The 18,670-nt window shown below is 49.5% G+C and overlaps 1 protein-coding gene across 1 annotated transcript; it reads right to left on the reverse strand.

Annotated features, from left to right (window-relative positions):
- Positions 1-395: 395 nt before the first annotated feature.
- LOC122153835 (olfactory receptor 14A16-like) lies at positions 396-1,331 on the reverse strand. Its single transcript, XM_042797199.1, has one exon. The coding sequence runs from the start codon at positions 1,329-1,331 to the stop codon at positions 396-398; it is 936 nt and encodes a 311-aa protein (XP_042653133.1).
- Positions 1,332-18,670: the final 17,339 nt, after the last annotated feature.

Below are 18,670 nucleotides of genomic sequence, written 5' to 3' on the forward strand. Positions count from 1 at the left end.
CCACGTGAAGGGGCAGCACAGGCCTATTTCCTAACACATCCCCCCATGCCCTCCTGCCCTGAACCCCTGGAGAACCCAAGCACAGCATCACGCTCAGAGGGGCAATTCCTTCAGCATGTTCCTGACCTCAGCTTTGGAAGAAGGGAACAACCTCCAGACATCAACACTAGGAAAATCCTCCTTTATTATAGATATGTGACATGGGTGTCACGACGTACTGTCCTACCAGATGCATGCACAAAGACGTCTCTGTCAGAGAGGCTGGTTCATGTCTCTGAGGTAGAGGAGTGCATGCAGACATTTTGGAACAAACAAGATTTTCACAAATAAAATGCTTACTGCACAGAAGGTTTCAGATAAGATTTGGAAATGACTTCTGAAGAGACACAGGCAGCTTATCCATGCTGCAAGACAATTGACTGAATCAGCTTCTTCAGTGCGTCCTTCATCTCCTGGTTCCTCATGCTGTAGATGAGGGGGTTCACTGCTGGAGGCACCACCGAGTACAGAAATGACACCACCAGGTCCAGAGATGGGGAGGAGATGGAGGGGGGCTTCAGGTAGGCAAACATGGCAGTGATGATAAACAGGGAGACCACGACCAGGTGAGGGAGGCACGTGGAAAAGGCTTTGTGACGCCCCTGCTCAGAGGGGATCCTCAGCACAGCCCAGAATATCTGTACATAGGACAGCATGATGAAAAGAAAACAGCCAAATACTAAACAGACACTAACCATGATAAGTCCAACTTCCCTGAGGTAGGAATCTGAGCAGGAGAGCTTAAGAATCTGGGGGATTTCACAGAAGAACTGGTTTATGGATTTACCATGGCAGAGCGGTAGGGAAAATATGTTGGCAGTGTGCAGGAGAGAATAGAGAAATCCAGTGCCCCAGGCAGCTGCTGCCATGTGGACACAAGCTCTGCTGCCCAGGAGGGTCCCGTAGTGCAGGGGTTTGCAGATGGCAACGTAGCGGTCGTAAGACATGATGGTGAGAAGAGAAAATTCTGCTGCAGTGAAATAAACAAAGAAAAAGAGCTGTGCAGCACATCCCAAGTAGGAGATGACCCTGGTGTCCCAGAGGGAATTGTCCATGGCTTTGGGGAGAGTGCTGGAGATGGAGCCCAGGTCAAGGAGGGAGAGGTTGAGGAGGAAGAAGTACATGGGGGTGTGGATGTGGTGGTTGCAGGTGATGGCGGTGATGATGAGGCCGTTGCCCAGGAAGGCAGCCAGGTAGATGCCCAGGAAGAGCCAGAAGTGCAAGAGCTGCAGCTCCCGTCTGTCTGCAAATGCCAGGAGGAGGAACTCAGTGATGGAGCTGCTGTTGGACATTTGTTCACTGCAGGCAGGGAGGTTGAACTAGAAGACATTGACAAGTTAGGACAGACTTATTCAATCTTATGCTGTTTTCCAAAAAGTCTCCTCAAAATTATTTATCTTTCTTTGGGGAAAATATATTACATTCATTTTTATGAGCTCAGATTTGTGATGTTGCTGAAGGGACCATTCGTTAAAGGGGCAGAAATGCTTATCTTTCAAATTTCTCTCAGCCTGAACACAGGGGAGATCTGCGGGAAAAAAAGTCTCCCTGTGCCGTATTAGAGAGTAAAGAGCATGCTGGAGCAAGTCCTGGCTCTCTGCTCCCTGAAGCTGTTTTCTGCCAGGAGCCATTTCTGTGTCCCCATGTCACCACCCTGACAGTGTTGCCAGCCCCCATCCCACCCTCTGGCTGATCAGCTCTGCCCTGCAGACCTCTCCTGGCAATAGGGCACTGCCCAGGGACATTCCCTACTTCCAGATTCAAAGGAGAACAGCAGGCAAAACCAGAACCCTCAAACAAAAGTGATGCTGGTGTGTCTGTAACGAGATGAGTAGGTGAGGGCACTTTATGAAGTTTCTGGCAAATGTGCTGATCCCTCAGTCTAACAGTTCAGGAGTCTCAGTGACTCATTCAAATTTCACAGCCCCTTTCTACTTTTCCTTAGAAGAAACATGAGACCATAGAGCCTAGAAAGGTTCACATTTTTAAAGGTGGCCCCTGCTTTGAACTTCCCCTTGACGTGCCAATGTCCTAGAGGTGATCTGGAGCTGTAAGCAGCTCTGACCCACACAGCAGCCTCTGGAGAGCAGAAGGAGCCTGCCCTGGTGGGGGTCTCTCCTTCCCCCCACAGCTTCTCCCCACGGCGCTGTGTGGAGCTCCCCGGGCAGGCTGAGTGCTGACCCTGGCAGGCGGCAGAGTCCCTGCCCCAGCACACAGCCCCCTGGGGTGCAAGGGACCCTGCTGGGAAGGACAGCCCTGGGCACCCCTGCCTGCACACCCGGCTGCACACCCCTGCAGCCGGCCCCGCCAGAAGGCAGCCCTCATGCCCTGGCCCTCGCAGGGGGCACCAGGGAAGCCCTGCTCGGGAGCAGCTCCTCCTCCTCCTCCTCCTCCTCTAGGCAGGAGGCAGATTCCTGGCGGCTCTGCCACCTTCCCCAGATCCCTCCCCGAGCTGCAGCTGCATTGCCCTGCACCCCCAGACTTACTGTGGCCAGGGCCCTGACGCTTTCTCCTCCTCGGAGCTCTCAGCAGCCTCCCAGACCAGGCTGCCTTGAAGCTGTGTGTGCCTCGCTGCTCTGCCCTGGGTGCCTGCAGGCAGTGCCCCCAGCCCTGCTGCGCTTTGCAGAGGAGCTGCTCCTGGGCAGAGCTGTCTCTCTGCAGCGCTGCCCACTTGCCAGGAGCTCCCTCCAGCCCAGGAGCCCGGCCCAGCTCAGCACCACAGCAACAGCCCAAGGCACTTTAATGACCCCTCAGGAGGGTTTGGTGCCAACTCCATGAACCTCAGGCACTGAGAAGCTGAAGAAACCTCTGAAGAAGTCAAAGTTATTTTCAAACTCCAAAGTTTCCTGGAGTGTTAATGGCTCCCACTGAGGGCCACTGTTGACAAAGCCTCCTCAGGGTCCTGTTAGAGCAGAAATCTGGAGGCAGTGATGAGAACTTGGGAACTTAAAGGGAAAGGTGGCTCTGATGCTGAGTAAACCTGAATGTGTTGCATTAAGCCAAAGTTCCAAGCCCTAAGCCCATTAACCAAATGTCCAAGCCACGACCCCCAGCCCCTGGGAAGGGAGATCCTGTCCCTCCCACATTCCTCAGGGCTCTTCCTGGGGTAGGGGCTATGGAGATGTGCACCTCCCAGGCTCCTGAGGATGCACAAGGAGGCCATGAGGCCCCCATGCTGCAAGGGACTGTGCCTCCTCACAGGCATCAGTGGCAGAGACTACAGCCATAGCCAAAATCGTGAAGGGGTTGACTTTACTGGGGGCTTTCAGCTTTCCCACAGCCCTCTGTCATCTCCACCACAGGCTGTCCTATGGGGTTGCATGCCCCGCGCCTTTTTCCCTGCAGGCTGTCCTCATCCCCCCAGCTGTCTCACCTCGCTCCCCCTGGGCATCTTCCTTTCTTTCCTGACATTTCACCATCCTCCCTGGCTCTTCCTTGAAAAACAAAGCCTTGTTCTGATCCGTACTCCTCCTGGGTCATGTGTTGCACCACAGCATTTATCCTGTTGTCCAGTCTGGATTTCCCCAGTTGCACAGTATGACATTATTTCTTTCTCATGCTGTTTTCCACTATGAAGAAAAAGTCCACCGTCTCTCAAACCACCCTTCAAGGGTTCTTGGGCTACTCCTAGACTGTCCCAAGTCTCCACAACACTTAGCCCAGAATGTTTATATCTAAGCACATTGCACATGGGCTTGAGTCCTCTAAACCCCATCTTGGGGTGATGTCTGGGTACTCTCAAAGGTGTTTGGAGATGAAAACATCGTGGTTACAGGTCAGGAAAGATGGAGTGATACTTCTCACCAGGATCTGTATTGGAAGGGCAAGCAGCAATGGTGTTAAAATGAAAGAGGGTAGATTTAGACTTGAAATAAGGAAGAAATGTTTTACGATGAGGATGCTGAGATACTGGAACAGGTTGCCTAGAGCAGTTCCAGGGAGAGGCAATTCACCACTTCTCTGGGCAACTTCTTCCAGTGTTTCACCATCCTCATACTAAAGAATTTCCTCCTTTTATCTAAGCTAAATCTACCCTCTTTCAGTTTAAACCCATTACCCTTATCCCTGCAATCCCTGATAAATAGTCCCTCCCCATCTTTCCTGTAGCCCTGTTTAAGTCCTGGAAGGCCACTAGAATTTCTCCCTTGGAGCCTTCTCTTCTTCAGTCTGAACAAAACAAACTCTCTCAGCCTGTCCTCACAAGGGAGGTGCTCCAGCCCCCCAGTCATCTTCACGGCCTCCTCTGGACCTGCTTGAGCATGTCCATGTCCTTTTTATGTTTGGATCACGAGAGCTGGAAACCAGACTACAGTGCTGGTCTCATGAGAGCGGAGCAGAATGGGAGAATCCCCCACCTTGACCTGCTGGCCACACTTGATGCAGCCCAGGACACGGTTGGTTTTCTGGCCTGCGAGTGCACAGTGCTGGTTCGCAGCTAGTTTTCCATGAACTACCACCCCCAAGTCCTTCTCCGCAGGGCTGCTCTCAATCCACTCCTTACCCAGCATCTATTTGTATGTGAAGTTGTCCCAAGCCATGGGTAGGACCTTGAACTTGGCCTTGTTGAACTTCATGAGGTCTGTATGGGCCAACTTCTCCAGCCTGTCCAGGTTCCTCTGGATGGCATCCTTTCCCTCCAGCATGTCACCACATCACACAGTTTGGTGGCATCTGTGAACTTGCTGAGGATGCACTCAATCCCACTGTCCATGATGGCGACAAAGATGTCAATCAATACCAGCCCCAACTCCAACCCCTGAGGAATGCCCCTCATCTCTGTTCTCCAATTGGACGTTGAGCCTGTGACCTCAGCACTTTGAGTGTGACCATCCAACCAATTCTTTATCCACCGAGTGGTCTATCCACCAAATCACTGTCTCTCCAACTTATAGACGAGGATGTCATGTGGGACCGTGTCAAGTGCTTTGCACAAGTCCACGTAGATGATGCCAGCTGCTCCTCCAACTGTTCTTTTGTGAGGCCAGCAACAGGCAAGACTGGTGTGTGTGCATGTCATGTTGGTGTGTATGTCAGTGGGTGTAACTCATGGTCTGAGCCTGGTTGGCAGCCAAACACCACACAGCTCCCACCTGGGAATGGGGAAGGAAGCAGAGGGGCAAAGAGAGACTCACGGGTTGAGATAGAAACAGTTGAATAATGGTAATAAAATAATACGGTGGCGGTATGAATGGGTAATGTACAGTGCAATTGCTCACCGCCCGCCGACTGACATCCAGCCGGCTCCCAGCAAGTGATCCTGAAACACAAAGATGCCGCGACCACAACCCCAAAAGTGAGAGCGTGCCCCTTCCCACCCACCCCTCCTTTATATGGTGAGCATAACGTCACATGACATGGAACATTGACCAATCCAGGCCCGGTGCTCCGGCTCTGTTCCCTCTCTGCTTCTTGTGAGCCTGTGCACAGGCAGGACACGGGGAGCTGGAGAGTCCCTGAAATCTCTGTGTGCATCAGCACTCCTACAGCTACCAAAAAGGAACATGAACTCTATTCCAGTCTGAACCAGGACCGTGTCCACCCCTTGTTCCATATCCTTTGCATTATCCTCAGGTTCCATATTTCCTAATACAGTCTAATAAATTACTGTCCTCTTCCCTGGTCTTAGGCATGTGCACACAGATATAATTCCCTTAGCCCATGGGCCATGGTAAGCCCTTACGTGGAAGTACCTTTGCCCAAGGACCTGGGTGCACTTGGTCCTTGCAGTCTATATACTGCAGAATGTATCGTGAGTTCATTTGGTCCATAGCTTCAGGTTCCATCTGTCATAACAGCCTCTTAAGGCAGGAGGAGGGATGGTCAGTCGGTAGGGCACAGATGTCCTTGGGCCTGGCAGGAGGATGGCATGCAGTCTCTGTTGCAGTTGGAGCTGGTGGCTGATGTATCTGACACTGTCTGTATTCAGTCTGCAGCAGTTGCTGGGTATCAGTTGCTGAAACCAGTCGTGACTTTATCCAAGTTCATGTTTTTCTTCATGAATATGATGCCATTAGCATAATATGTGTCAACCATGGCAATACATTTATAGGGTTGTTTGGTGAATAATGTAATACAGTTTATTGCCTATTTTCACCTAACATTAAGTCCCCTTGAGGCACACATCGGACATCCTCGTCCTTCTGCATTGCCCACCAAGTGCACCCACGTCCTTGGGCAAAGGAAATCCCACGTATGGGCTTACTTTTACCTGAAGTAGGAGTAACCCAAATAGTCTTCCCCAGCATGTTCTTAAGGTGCACTACCGGGACTCTACCTCCATCTGCAGAATGTAGACTGTTTGACTGGGCAGAGCCAACCTGGTTGGTAGATCCTCTAGTATTGACTAACCAGGTGGCCTTTGCTAAATGTCTGTCCCAGTGTTTAAGAGTTCCTCCTCCCATTGCTCTCAGCATGGTCTTTAGTAGCTCATTGTACCACTCAATTTTCCCAGAGGCTGGTGCATGGTAGGGGATGTGATATACCCCTTCAATGCCATGTTCTTTTGCCCAGGTGTTTATGAGATTATTTAAAAAATGAGTGCCATTATCTGACTCAATTCTTTCTGGGGTACCATGTTGCCACAGGACTTGTTTTTCAAGGCCCAGAATAGTGTTCTGGGCAGTGGCATGGGGCACGGCCTGTGTCTCCACCCACCCGGTAGTTGCTTCCACCATTGTGAGCACATAAAGTTTGCCATGCCAAGTATTGTGGAAGCGAGATGTAATCACTCTGCCAGGCCTCCCCATATCTATATTTTAACCATAGCCCTCCATACCAAAGAGGTTAACCTTTTGGCTTGCCTGATTGCAGCATGTGTATCAAATTCATGGATAACCTGTGTGACAGTTGTCGTGGTTTAAACCTGGTCAGCAGCTAAACGCCACGCAGCTCCTCACCCACCCTCCCCACCACTTGGAATGGGGAGGGAATCGGAGGGCAAAGGGAGACTCACGGGTTGAGATAAAAACAGTTTAATAACAGTAATAGAATAATACGGTGACATGATGAATGGGTAACGTACAATACAGCTGCTCACCACCCGCCGACCAACACCCGCCTGCTCCCGGCCGGCGATCCCAAACACAAAGACCCTGCGGCCACACTCCCAGAAGTGAGAGCCCCTTCTGACCCACTCCTTCCTTTATATAGTGAGCGTAATGTCACATGACATGGGATATCAGCCAATCCGGGCCCAGCACTCCAGTTGTGCTCCTCCCGCCCCCGCACACAGGCGAGGGCACTGGGACCTGGGGAGCCCCTGGGGCCTCAGTGTGCTGCAGCACTGCTCCCGCTGCCAAAATGGACAGGAACTCTATTCCAGCCCGAACCAGGACAGGGGCCCTGTGTGTAACTGTGTGTCTGTGTGCCTGTATGCCTGCATGAGAGAAGTGAAATGCAGCACAGCTGTGGAGTGCGGAGTTCTGATCCCCGCTTCCATGTCCTCCACGAGGAGAGCGGCCGGAGGCGAGAGAAGCGAACGAAGTGTATGTCAGATTTTAAAACAGGATTGTTTGAGCCTGTGGTTAACTTTTGGTGCCCCATACACAGACCCGAGGATTTTTCTTGTAATCCAGTCTTTGTTTTGGAATGCTTTGGTTGTGGACAAGACGTCTGGGTGGAATTTGGAGATGATTTCTGGTGTAATAAATGTCAAGGGAAGTGGTCTGACTGGGACAGAATTGAGCACTTGGGTCAGCTTAAAAGAACATATTGTGGGAACCTAGGAAACTTACAGAGGCAATAGAAGCAGAATGTGGATAAGCCCTCCAGGCTAACAATATGGGAGGGAAACAGAGTGGGGGTATAGTGAAAAAGAGCCCTCTGGGCTGCATCTTAGCCCATTGGAAGGGAATCGGAGGCACACCAGGTGGAAGTGTGAACTAAAGGACCTTAACTAAATACTGTATCCAGTGGCGGCCCCTGTATAAATTAGATGACGGGGGGGAAAATGGCCCTTTAATGGAACCTTGAATTATAATACTTTGTTGCAACCGATGTTGGTTTTGAGGAGAGAAGGAAAGTGGGATGAGGTCTCATATGCAGACACTCTGAAATCACCCTGAGTATCAAACTGACTGTGGATTAAAGAGCCCACAAGACCCAATGGTTTTGGCTCTAGAAAAGGAAAATATGAAAGAAGGATACCCCAGGACAAAATAGTTAACCAGTCCCATGCCCCAAATGGTGTTTTGAGGTCACCATGGAAAAGGGTAAGACAGGGAGCTTATAACCCGCTTATAGAGAAACTGTTAGGGTTTCGTAGCTTCACACAGTGGTTCTTACCCTGGTTGGGAGTTAGTGAGATTGAAAAAGCCATAGTAAATATTTTGGCAGAAATGGAAATAATAGCAAACGCAACTACTGATGTCCTTTTACGTTTAGACCAGGAGGTAAAATCCCTGAAGGGAGTAGACTTTCAAAACAGAATGGCTCTAGATATAATCACAGCTCACATGGGAAGGGTGTGCACCTTGATCAATACAAGCTGTTATATCTATGTAGATGAATCAAGTAGAACAGAGATTGATCTTCAGAAGATTTGGGAACACTCAAAAGTCTTACATCAGGTATCCCTGGATGGTACCTCGTATGGGTTTTCTAACCTCTGGGAAAAGCTCACCTCTTGGCTACCTAATGTCGCAAAGCTTAAGCAGCTTTTTGTTGTAGTTATCGTGATTATTGTATTAGGATTATTGGTCTGTTGTGTGTTGCAATGATTTATGTGGATGGATAAACAAACTGGGAATACCGATGAGGAGTGGAAGAAACACAAATTACAGCAAAACATTGAAAATGGCAAGTATTTTGCTAAAAGGAATGGTGCCATATAGCAAAAGAATTTGCAAGGGTAAAAGAGAAGGGGGGACTTGATATAGAAAATAAACACTTAGCAAAATAACTAGCAAAATAACGGGATACTTGGTTGCAAAAGACCTTGAAAGATAACAGGAAACGTCTTTACAAGAGGCATCCATAGATAACAGGATATCCATCTGTTAATTAAGGCTGTCTGCAAGAAGGAGCCATCTGGCTGGAGCCAGTTCTACAGTTACTGGCTGAGGTAACTCAGCATGCTGGGACAAAGCTTGAGAGTACGTGGTGAAGAAGACCACGAGCTTTTCTCCAAAAGACCCTGGCCCACGACCACCGGATGGCAGTACGCATGTGGCAAGAGGAGGAGACTTAGGATAATGAATTCCCGGAAATAATTACAATAATCACACCTATTCTTAGAAATAATTGTAATAACCCAGCCTATACTAACGAATATGCATGTTTTTGTATCATAAATGATGCCTGCTTCATGATACGGTGTACAAGCTTGGAGGAGAGATTGCCCTTGCACCCAGCGCTGCAATAAACATACCTGCTTTATAACTCTTTGTGAGTTGTAAAGTGTGTTTCCACATGTCAGAAAACAGCATGAGAAAGATATAACAGAAAAAAGTACAGCAGGGGAGGTAGAGAATGGAGACAAAGAGAAAGAAATGTCACCCCAAGGGCAGTGCTGTGCTGCAACAAGTCACCCAGAGGGAGTCTGGAAGAGCCCACAGCTTTGTGTTTCAAGGAACAACCAGGAGGATGGATAGATACTCAGCATTGGTGCGGCCTCACCCTCGATACTGTGTGCAGTTCTGTGCCGCACAGTTTGAGAAGGACGTGAAGGTCCTCGAATGCATCCAGAGGAGGGCAACAAAGCTGGTGACAGGGCTGGAGGGAATGTGCTATGAGGAGTGACTGAGGAGTTTGGGTTTGTCTGGTTTGGAGAGGAGGAGGCTGAGGAGTGACCTCATTGCTCTCTGCAGCTTCCTGAGGGGGCACATGGAGTGGGAGGTGCTGATCTCTCCTCTCTGGTATCCAGTGATAGGACATGTGGGAATGGTTCAACGCTGTGCCAGGGGAGATTTAGACTGGACATGAGGAAGCATTTGTTTTACCGAGTGGGTGGACGAACACTGGAACAGGCTTCCCAGAGAGGTGGTCGATGCCCCAGGGTGGTCAGTGTTTAAGAAGCATTTGGCCAATGCCGTTAATACCATGCTTGGTAACTTGGTCAGCCCTGAATGGGTCAGGCAGTTGGACTAGATGATGGTTGCAGGTCCCTCCCAACTGAAATAGTCTCATATATTCTATTCTCTACCAGTCAGGGCAGCGAGATGCTCAGGTGAGAGCGAGGTGAGGAAGAAAGGCTGATGTTGAGAGTCTGCAGGGAAAGAGCTGCAGGTGTGGGACACTGAGGACAGCCTGTGGGAAAGACAACTGAAGGCTCTGGCAAGGCTAAGAGCCCCCAGCAGAGCCAACGTCTTTTCCCCCTTGCCTCTGGCTGTTGCCTCCATAACTAAGGCCTACCTGGGCAAACGTTAATCTCAGGGTACCAGGATCTCACGGCCTCCTTGACCCACCCAGGAGACACCCACAGGTGTCATACCGTAGTCCTGCCCTTGTCACCGCACATTCCCACATGACACTGCCCCAAGAAGAGCCCTGGGACAGCATCTCCCTTCCCAGGGGCTGGGGGTCAGGCTTTGGCACTTTGGCTTAAACACCTGAAGGTTTACTCAGCACCAGAACCACCTTAACATTGTGTTTGTTTGCCTCTCATTGACACCTCCAACTTCCTGCTCTAACCAGCCCCTGGGGAGGCTTTGGTGCTGATGGCCCTCACTGGGACCCATTCACACTCCTTGAAACCTTAGGGGTTGCCCCTCATGTTGACTTCTTTGGCTGTTTCTTCAGGCTCCTCTCAGCATCTGAAGCTCAGGGTCTCAGCACCACAGACACCATAGGGCTCATTCAAATGCAAAATGTCTTCCAATTGTTTTCTTCAGTTATCAAGCCTTGGACAGATAACTGCAGAGGTCTCTGGAGTGTATGTAAAGGGGAACATTTGACTGAGCATTTAATATAGAAGTAATTTTTAGTTTTCAGTTTACTGTATCACTTTTTCAGTTTACAGAAGAAGTGATTGCAGCCTCCTCTGATCTTGATGCAGAGGGTCTCCTAGTGCTGTCAGGATGGGTAGGGCCAGCTCCTGCTGAAGGTCAGACACTGCATGGACAGCCTGATTCCTCACCTCCCCAGCCCTGTCACTTCTCTCATCGTCCCCCTGGCACTTGCAGCACTTCTCCTTCCTTCAGACTTCTGCACGCAGGCCCGCAGCTGGACAGTACAGCTCTGCTGCACCAGCTCCCACTGGCTTTCCTCAGAGACCTGGCTGCACATGGGCACAGCAGAATTTCTCTTCGTTGTGAATCAACAGAAGGAAAATGTGGTAAAGTTTAAGCAACAATAACCCACACTCCTCAAGTGATGCTAAGGTGAAGCTGCCTCCAATGAGCTTCACCATCCCCAGGAGGTAACCTCACAAGCAATGTCTCAGACAGATCCAAGGGAAATGAGAGATCCAAACACAATGAAGGTGGTGGCTGAAGAGAGAATGAGACTGCTGAAAGACAAGGGCAGGCTTCTAAGTCCCTGAAGATCAGAGCTTCAACCTGGGGTGTTGAGAGGGATCTGACTGAGCAAAGATTAATGGGAAAGGAAGACTTGAGAGCGGTGGAAACCACATAGGTCCAGCGAGTGTGTGTGCTGAGAAGATGTCTTTAGAGCTGGACAGGTGGGAAAATTAGGAAGGTTTAATGCATGATATCCTGGACAAAGTAGTGGCAATGGCAGCACTGGGGAAGTAGCATATATCTTCTTCTCCTGCAATTAATACCCTTCTTAGAAATTCCCATCAGGTCATGGTGGAAAAACATCACCATTTTCTTAAAAGTTTTCCATCTTCTCAGCTGACAAGAAAGAGCTCAGGTGGTTTTTAAAAGTGGCAGGCATTTCTTGCTCTTTCCAGGTGGAGCTCAGCTGTCTGACCATGGACATCGAGTGCCCCTTGCAGACACCCCGGTGTGTCTGACGTATTTCCCTGGGACTGGCTGCTGTCACACAGGACAGAAGGTCTGCAGGAGACCAGAGCCCCTAGGGAGATGCTGACAGAGGCCGGGCAGAGGGGCCCAGGACACCTGCAATGGTACCAGACATCTCTTTCCCTATGAATTAAGGCATCTCTATCACTGCAGTTACACACCACCTGGAATCTGGAAATATTTTTTATTTCAATATATTAAATAAATTAAAATAAAAATGTAATGAAATCCCCCAAAGACTGATATATAAAAGTGAATATAACTCAACTAGGAGGAAATAAACACAAAGAATTTTAAAAGTTGGAAATTTCATTAAAAATTTTGCTTTGCATTTCATCATTCCTCATTTCTTATTTGTTTTATTTTTATTGACATTTTCTAAACATTTCTCTCATACTTATGCCTGCAGCATCAAAGAAAGATATTTCTATGTCTTGCAGAGATCCCAGCCCTCTAAATCCCCTCCCCACCCAGGAGCATCCATGACACTGCTCACTGGCTGCACAGAGTCACCCACTAAGGTGGCAGGATCTGTCACCTGATAGGGGAGAGCTGGGTGACAAACTGCAGTGAAACACACTGGGTTTGGGTGGCCACATTTGCGCTTGTCTCAACACATCAGTGTTAGAGTATCTACTCAAAGGGGTGTCTGGATCATCCATGAACACTCCTATTTTACTTCCCAGGAGGGTAATTGAAGACTGATGCATTTATAGGTGAAGAAAGGGAGGAGACTGGTCACCTTCCAACATCAGAAACCTCCCTTCAGATGTCTATGTCAAATCAAGTTTCCTAGACTTCCCTTTCTAGTCAATGAAGAGACAGGAGTTGCCTCAACTGAATTGCCTGGAGATCCTTTTCCTGGTGACCAGAGAATGCTCCAGAAGGGTTCCTACAGGTCCTGGGTCACCCTTCCAAGCACCCCCTGGGTACTTCAGCTACCCCAGGACATCTAAGAGAGCCGCAGCTGATGGATGTGGGCAAAGGAACTACTTGAATGAATTTGCTCCATCACCTTCCCAGGGACTGAGATGTGTCTGACCAGCCTGTAGTTCCATGGATGCTCGTTCTTGCCCTGCATGAAAATGGGTGCACTGCCTGCCTTTTCCCAGTCACCAGAGAACTCCCTGTTTGCCCTGACATTTCAAAAGTGACCAGGAGCAGCCTTGCAATGACACCAGCCAGCTCTCCCAGCACCCTTGGGCACATCCCCTCTGGTCCCATGGACCTGTGTGTGCCCAAGTGCTGTAAGTGCTCCCCAGACACATCTTCCTCTGCCGGGGGGAACCCTGCTAGCACAGGTGTTGGAAGGATATTCATGGACAAGGGTTGTCAGTGGACAGACCTTACCAGGAGGAGATGGGAAAAGAATGAGTTCCTCAGCCTTCTCCCGGTCTTTTCCACTTCATCTGCTGGCCCACTGAGCCATGACACCCTATTTTCCTCAGCTGACTCCTATACTGCCAGTGAACTCACAGAAGGCCTGCTACTTCTAGACTGTCCCAAGTCTCTACTCCACTTAGCCCAGAATGTTTATAACCTCTGTATTGGGCATGTGCTTGAGGCCTCCAGATTCCATCTTGAGAGATGTCTGGGCACACTAAAAGGTGTTTGGAGATGAAAAATATAGTAGTCATAGGGCAAGAAACACGGAGTGAGCCTTTCTACCAGGGACTGTAGTGGCAGGACAAGTGGCAATGGTGTTAAACTGAAAGAGGGTAGTTTGAGATTTGATATAAGGAAGAAATATTTTAGGATGTGGGTGTTGAGATACTGGAACAGGTTGCCTAGAGAAGTTCCAGGGAGAGGCAATTCACCACTTCTCTGAGCAACTTATTCCAGTGTTTCACCACCCTCATATTTAAGAATTCCTTCCTTTTATCTAATGTAAATGTACCCATGGGTCAGGGCAATCTCAAATACAAATACAGGTTGAGTGATGACATCTTTAGCAATTGAAGTGTGTTAGCAGGCCTTTGGAAGAAGTTCCACAGGTTATGGGGAACTCACAGCCATTTGCAAAAGAAGAGAACATGATAGTTTTGTGTTTGAAGAAATAGTGAGTGAGGACAGAGAGTCATCAGTAGAGGTTGGGACAGCATGGGATCAGAGTGAAGTGGGGAAGCAGGAGTGGTGGTTAAAATCTGCACAGAAACAGGCACAGGCATGGGCAAGTGTAGGACAGCCTGTGGTGGGAATGACCCCTCTGATGTGGCTGGGACCCCCCAACACAACTGAAAGCCTTGTCCTTCTGAAGATGGCTGCTGTCTCTTCCACTGAGGTCCCTGAGAGCACACCAGTTCCTTACAGCCACAGCGTTTTCTTGCCTCCTCCTCTACCCTCCTCACAGCCTGGGAGGACTCCTCCCGCTGTCCTGCACTCGGCATCACACCCCCCTACATCTCACTTCCCCCAGGGAGGACCCTCAGCATCCCCTGAGGGAAAGGATCCCCATTCCCAGGCTATGGGGGTCAGGGCTTGAACATCCAGCTTGAGGAAATACATCAAGGGCTTTCACAGTCACCTGAACATTTGATTTTCAGCCTGGCAGCAGTGCCTCTGCCTTCCTGCTTCACCACCCCCAGGGACAGGGACCTTGTCTCCTCATTCCCTCCACGGGCTCTTCAGTGATGGCCCTCGGTGGCCATCACTGACACCCTCAGGGACTTGGAGGGTTCCTGCTGACTCCAACTTCTCTAGAGGCCAGTTCAATCCCTTTCCAGGATCTGCAGTTCAGCAAATTGGCACCAGAGGGCTCAGAAGCAGCTAAAACGTCCTCAATAGCCAAGTCTCTGAGTATCACTGAATTCTGCAGTTCCTATCTGGTGAATTTGAGTGGTTTCAGGACTGTAGTCAAAGTGAAAAGCTTTCAGTATTAAATGTTAATAAGAAACAATCTCTTATTTTTCCACTAGTTCCTATTTTCCCGCTTACACACTAAGTGACATCACCCAACTGCAATTGATACTGATTCTAGACCATCTCCTGATTAAGTCTGAATATGAAGGGAAGTCAAGACCCTGTATGTTAAACACTCACTCTCTGGGAAGTGTTTGTCCCTACCTCCAACCCCACATGTCTCTCACCAGCCCCCTGCGACTTACAGCACCTTTGTTCCAATCTGAGCTTTCTCCAGACAGTCTGCAGCGGCAAGTTTCAGCCCATTCACACCAACTGCTACCTGCCATACCTGGGAAATGAGCTGCACACAGACACAGAATAATGTTTCTTACTTGCTAAAAAAAACAAAACTAAAAGATGGTCCAATTCAATAATAATAATAATAATAAAACAAAAAAAAAAAAAAAAAAGAAACCCAGAACACATCTTCTGCATATGAAGTCCACCTAAACTGCTCTGAAGTCCAATTTCTATAGAGGAGATGCCCTTACACCAAAGGAAAACATATTTTTTGTCAAGCAGAGAGCCCAAGAGACCGCAGTTTACCCCCTGCCCCAGACTCTGTCTGTAATCACTCACGGTCACTCACACCCTGAAGTTATAAGCTCCCTAAATTCACAGAAGGATGCAAAGATTCAAAAGAAAGGAAATGCCCTCTTCTGAATAGCCATATCTGCACTCATCCCACTGTATGTGGGCTATGAGTACGTCTTCAAGTAGGCTCTGCAGCATCTGGACCCTCTCATTTCTCATTCGCCTCCAACACGGGGCAGCTTGGGTGCAATTGTCCAGGCTTCCTCATCTACTCAAGGGAGGGAAATGAGCTGTCTCGACTGAGATGCTTTGGCTCACCCTGCCTGTCCACCAGCTCCTGCTCCAGAAAGTCTCCCATCAGCCTGGGGACACATTTCCCAGTCCCATGCCATGGCCTCATCTACCCTTGTGTATCTTGCGGGCAGTGGTCACCACTTTGTGGGCAACCGGATCAACCCTTGAATGAAGATATTTGGCAAAAGTTGAACCATTTGCAGTGTTGACCTTGGTGTAATCTGTACGAAAGAAGATTTAATTGCCAGAACTTTGACACTGTTCTGTACATTCTCATTCATTTTTTCACAGGCCATGGACAAAGACCAGCAAGCTGATAGTGCTTTCTCTCCCCTTATGTAAAGAGAGTTGGATACATCTGATTCCTTTTGACAGGTAACATTCGCATTTTTTCATATAGCCCCTGATTCGATTCCTCTCCACCGTTGGCTGTTTTCTTCTAGAGTCCTGCCTTGAGGCACAATGGCTTAGGAGAACCTCTTGTTGAAATATGAGGTAAAGAGGACATGAAGTATCTCTGCTCTATCGCCACCAATCTTACAAAATTTAGATGTGACCACACCTTATTCTTGCTTCTTCTTGCTACTGTTCCTGAAGTAGTAAAATCTTATGATGAAGCCCATGAATTCCCATTCAAGTTTCAATTGATTTTTGATACAGAAGATTGCGGTGCTTGGAGGATGCGGTCCTTGAAAACCAGGTACACTTGGCTTTGCTGCCCATCAGTGCTGCTGACCATGAGATCCCAGCTAAAACTCCCCACAGTCGGCCAGATCTGCTCCACTGAGGATCGACATCTGCAGTTTTCTATTCTCCTTCCTCACTGCCCTCAGGAGCTCAGACTCCGCTATCACTGTCCCAACAGTCAGTCTTCACAGCCCTGACCAGCTCTTCCTTGCTTGCCAGTGTCAGTTCCAGGTTTGCATTGCCCTTGTTGGCCCATCTGGCAGCTGTGAAAACAAGCTGTCCCCAAACCGCCTGGACTGTTTGCATGCTGCTGTGTTCCTCTGCCAGAAAATGCCGGGGCCATTAAAGTCCCCAGTGAGGCCCAGACTTGTCCAGACAGAGATTTCCTTGGGGTGCTTTGGAAACACTATGGCAGTTTCTCCATGCATGTCAAAACCCACAGGCTCCCTCTTGTCCCGGCTGAGGCCATCAGTGCACATTTGGGTCGTAGCACCTCAGGGGAGCACCAGGCCAAGCTCTGACTTGTCTCAGGGAAACCTGGAACCAAGTGTCCAAGACCCCATGTGTGCAAAGGCTTTGCTTCAGAGCAGAGACGGGCCAGAGTGGACTGAGATGGAAACATAAAGCCGAAATTGGAAGCCAAGAGATTGAGCAAACCCTCCTGTCCCCAAGGCCTGAGAGAAACTGGGCTGGGAAGTGGAGCCCTGGATAGAAAACGGTTTATGGATTTCTCCTGGCCACATCCCGTTCAGTATTTGGTTGGGTTTTCTTCATCATGCTGTCTTATCTCCAGATCTTCAGGTCCTTGATGAGGATCCCCTCTGAGCAGGGACAACACCATGTGCCTCCCTCACCTGGCCGTGCTCTCCCTGTTCATCCACACTGACATGTTTGCCTACCTGAAGCCCTCCTCTATGTTCTCCCCATCTCTGGATCTGCTAGTGTCATTTCTGTAATTGGTTATGCTTTCAGCACTGAACCCCACCTTCTATAGCATAAAGAACCAGGAACTCAAGGATGCCCTGAGGAAACTGATCGGTGGTTTTTCAGCAGCCATAGACTCTCAGCCTTTCTCTGCAGATGACCCTTACTATATGTCATGACAGCCCAAGAATATCTTTGCTTCTTTATACATTTTGTTCCTCATTTTTCCAGTTGTGATGATGTGTTCTTCAAGGAAATAGGATTATTCATTCCCTCCTAATTCAGTATCCAACCATCTTGTGCAACCCAGAGACTTGTTCTCAATATGGAGTTCTCTGTGTATTTAAGCAGAATAAATGAACTGACAACTTCTTTGGCTGAGATCGATCCTTATCAGGGCAGGAATGGATGGGGAATGAAAACACCAAAACACCTTTCTGGCTGCACCAGCTCAGGTCAGGCCTCTCTGTCAGCGTGGCAGCAGAAGCTGCCTGAGAACCTCCAGGGCCGGGGCTCCTGTGCAGGTCACGGGAGAGGGGATGGCAGGGAGGGGTTACAGAGCCCTCAGGATGTGCTGGAGAGGAGAGCAGGGGATGCAGGGTGCCACTGACCTCCTTCTCCTTGTGCCATTGATACCTCCCATCTCCAGGGCTGACCCCTCTCTGCCCCTGAGGAGCTGCTCTGCCTTTCAGAGGGACTGAGGCCGTGGTGGGAGTGCCAGGAACCTGCCTTGGGACTAATCCAGGCTGGGCTTTGCTGGGGAGTGAGGTGGAGGAGGAAAGGGGAGGAGGAAATCTTGCAGAAGTTGGGCTTGACAGGAAAGTACCAGGAAGAGAAAAAGAACAGAGTATAACTCGTACTGCATGACCATGCAGGGTGAGGACACACCAGGGGATTTGTGGTGCAGAGCCAGGGCTTGTGGAAGGGATTGAAGGCATGCAGGTGCAGGAGAGAAGAGGTGGCTCTGTGCCCTTGTTGGCATGAACAGACCAGGAAGGTGACCCAGGGCCTTCATCACCCCCCAGCATCTCTCTCACTGGCCATTTCCAGCACTGGCTGCTCACCCAAGCTTATGGCTGAGTCTTTCTGTGAGACCATCTCCATCATCCTGCTGGTCTCAGTGCCTGTATGGGGGGACTGGCCAGCCCTGCCCGGCCTCTCTCCTGGCCCAGACCCCGTCAGACCCTGGAGCAGGGCTGTCTGTAAAGGCCAGCATGGGACACAGCTGGGTCTGGGCAGGTGTTAAAGGAGACTCGAACTCCGTCGTGGGTTACTCTAGGATTTTATTCAGGTCCAGCAGCGTTGGGTCACCTCCGCAGAGAGTGACAGCTTATGTGAGTTCGCATACATGTATTTATGCACCTACA

This window comes from Tyto alba, unplaced genomic scaffold (genome assembly GCF_018691265.1).
Source record: "Tyto alba isolate M040663 unplaced genomic scaffold, T.alba_DEE_v4.0 Super-Scaffold_24, whole genome shotgun sequence".
Lineage (NCBI taxonomy): Eukaryota > Metazoa > Chordata > Aves > Strigiformes > Tytonidae > Tyto > Tyto alba.

Bases quoted from the DNA above. Each gene is read 5' to 3' on its own strand.
- LOC122153835 (XM_042797199.1), bottom strand. From the start codon at position 1,331: ATGTCCAACAGCAGCTCCATCACTGAGTTCCTCCTCCTGGCATTTGCA.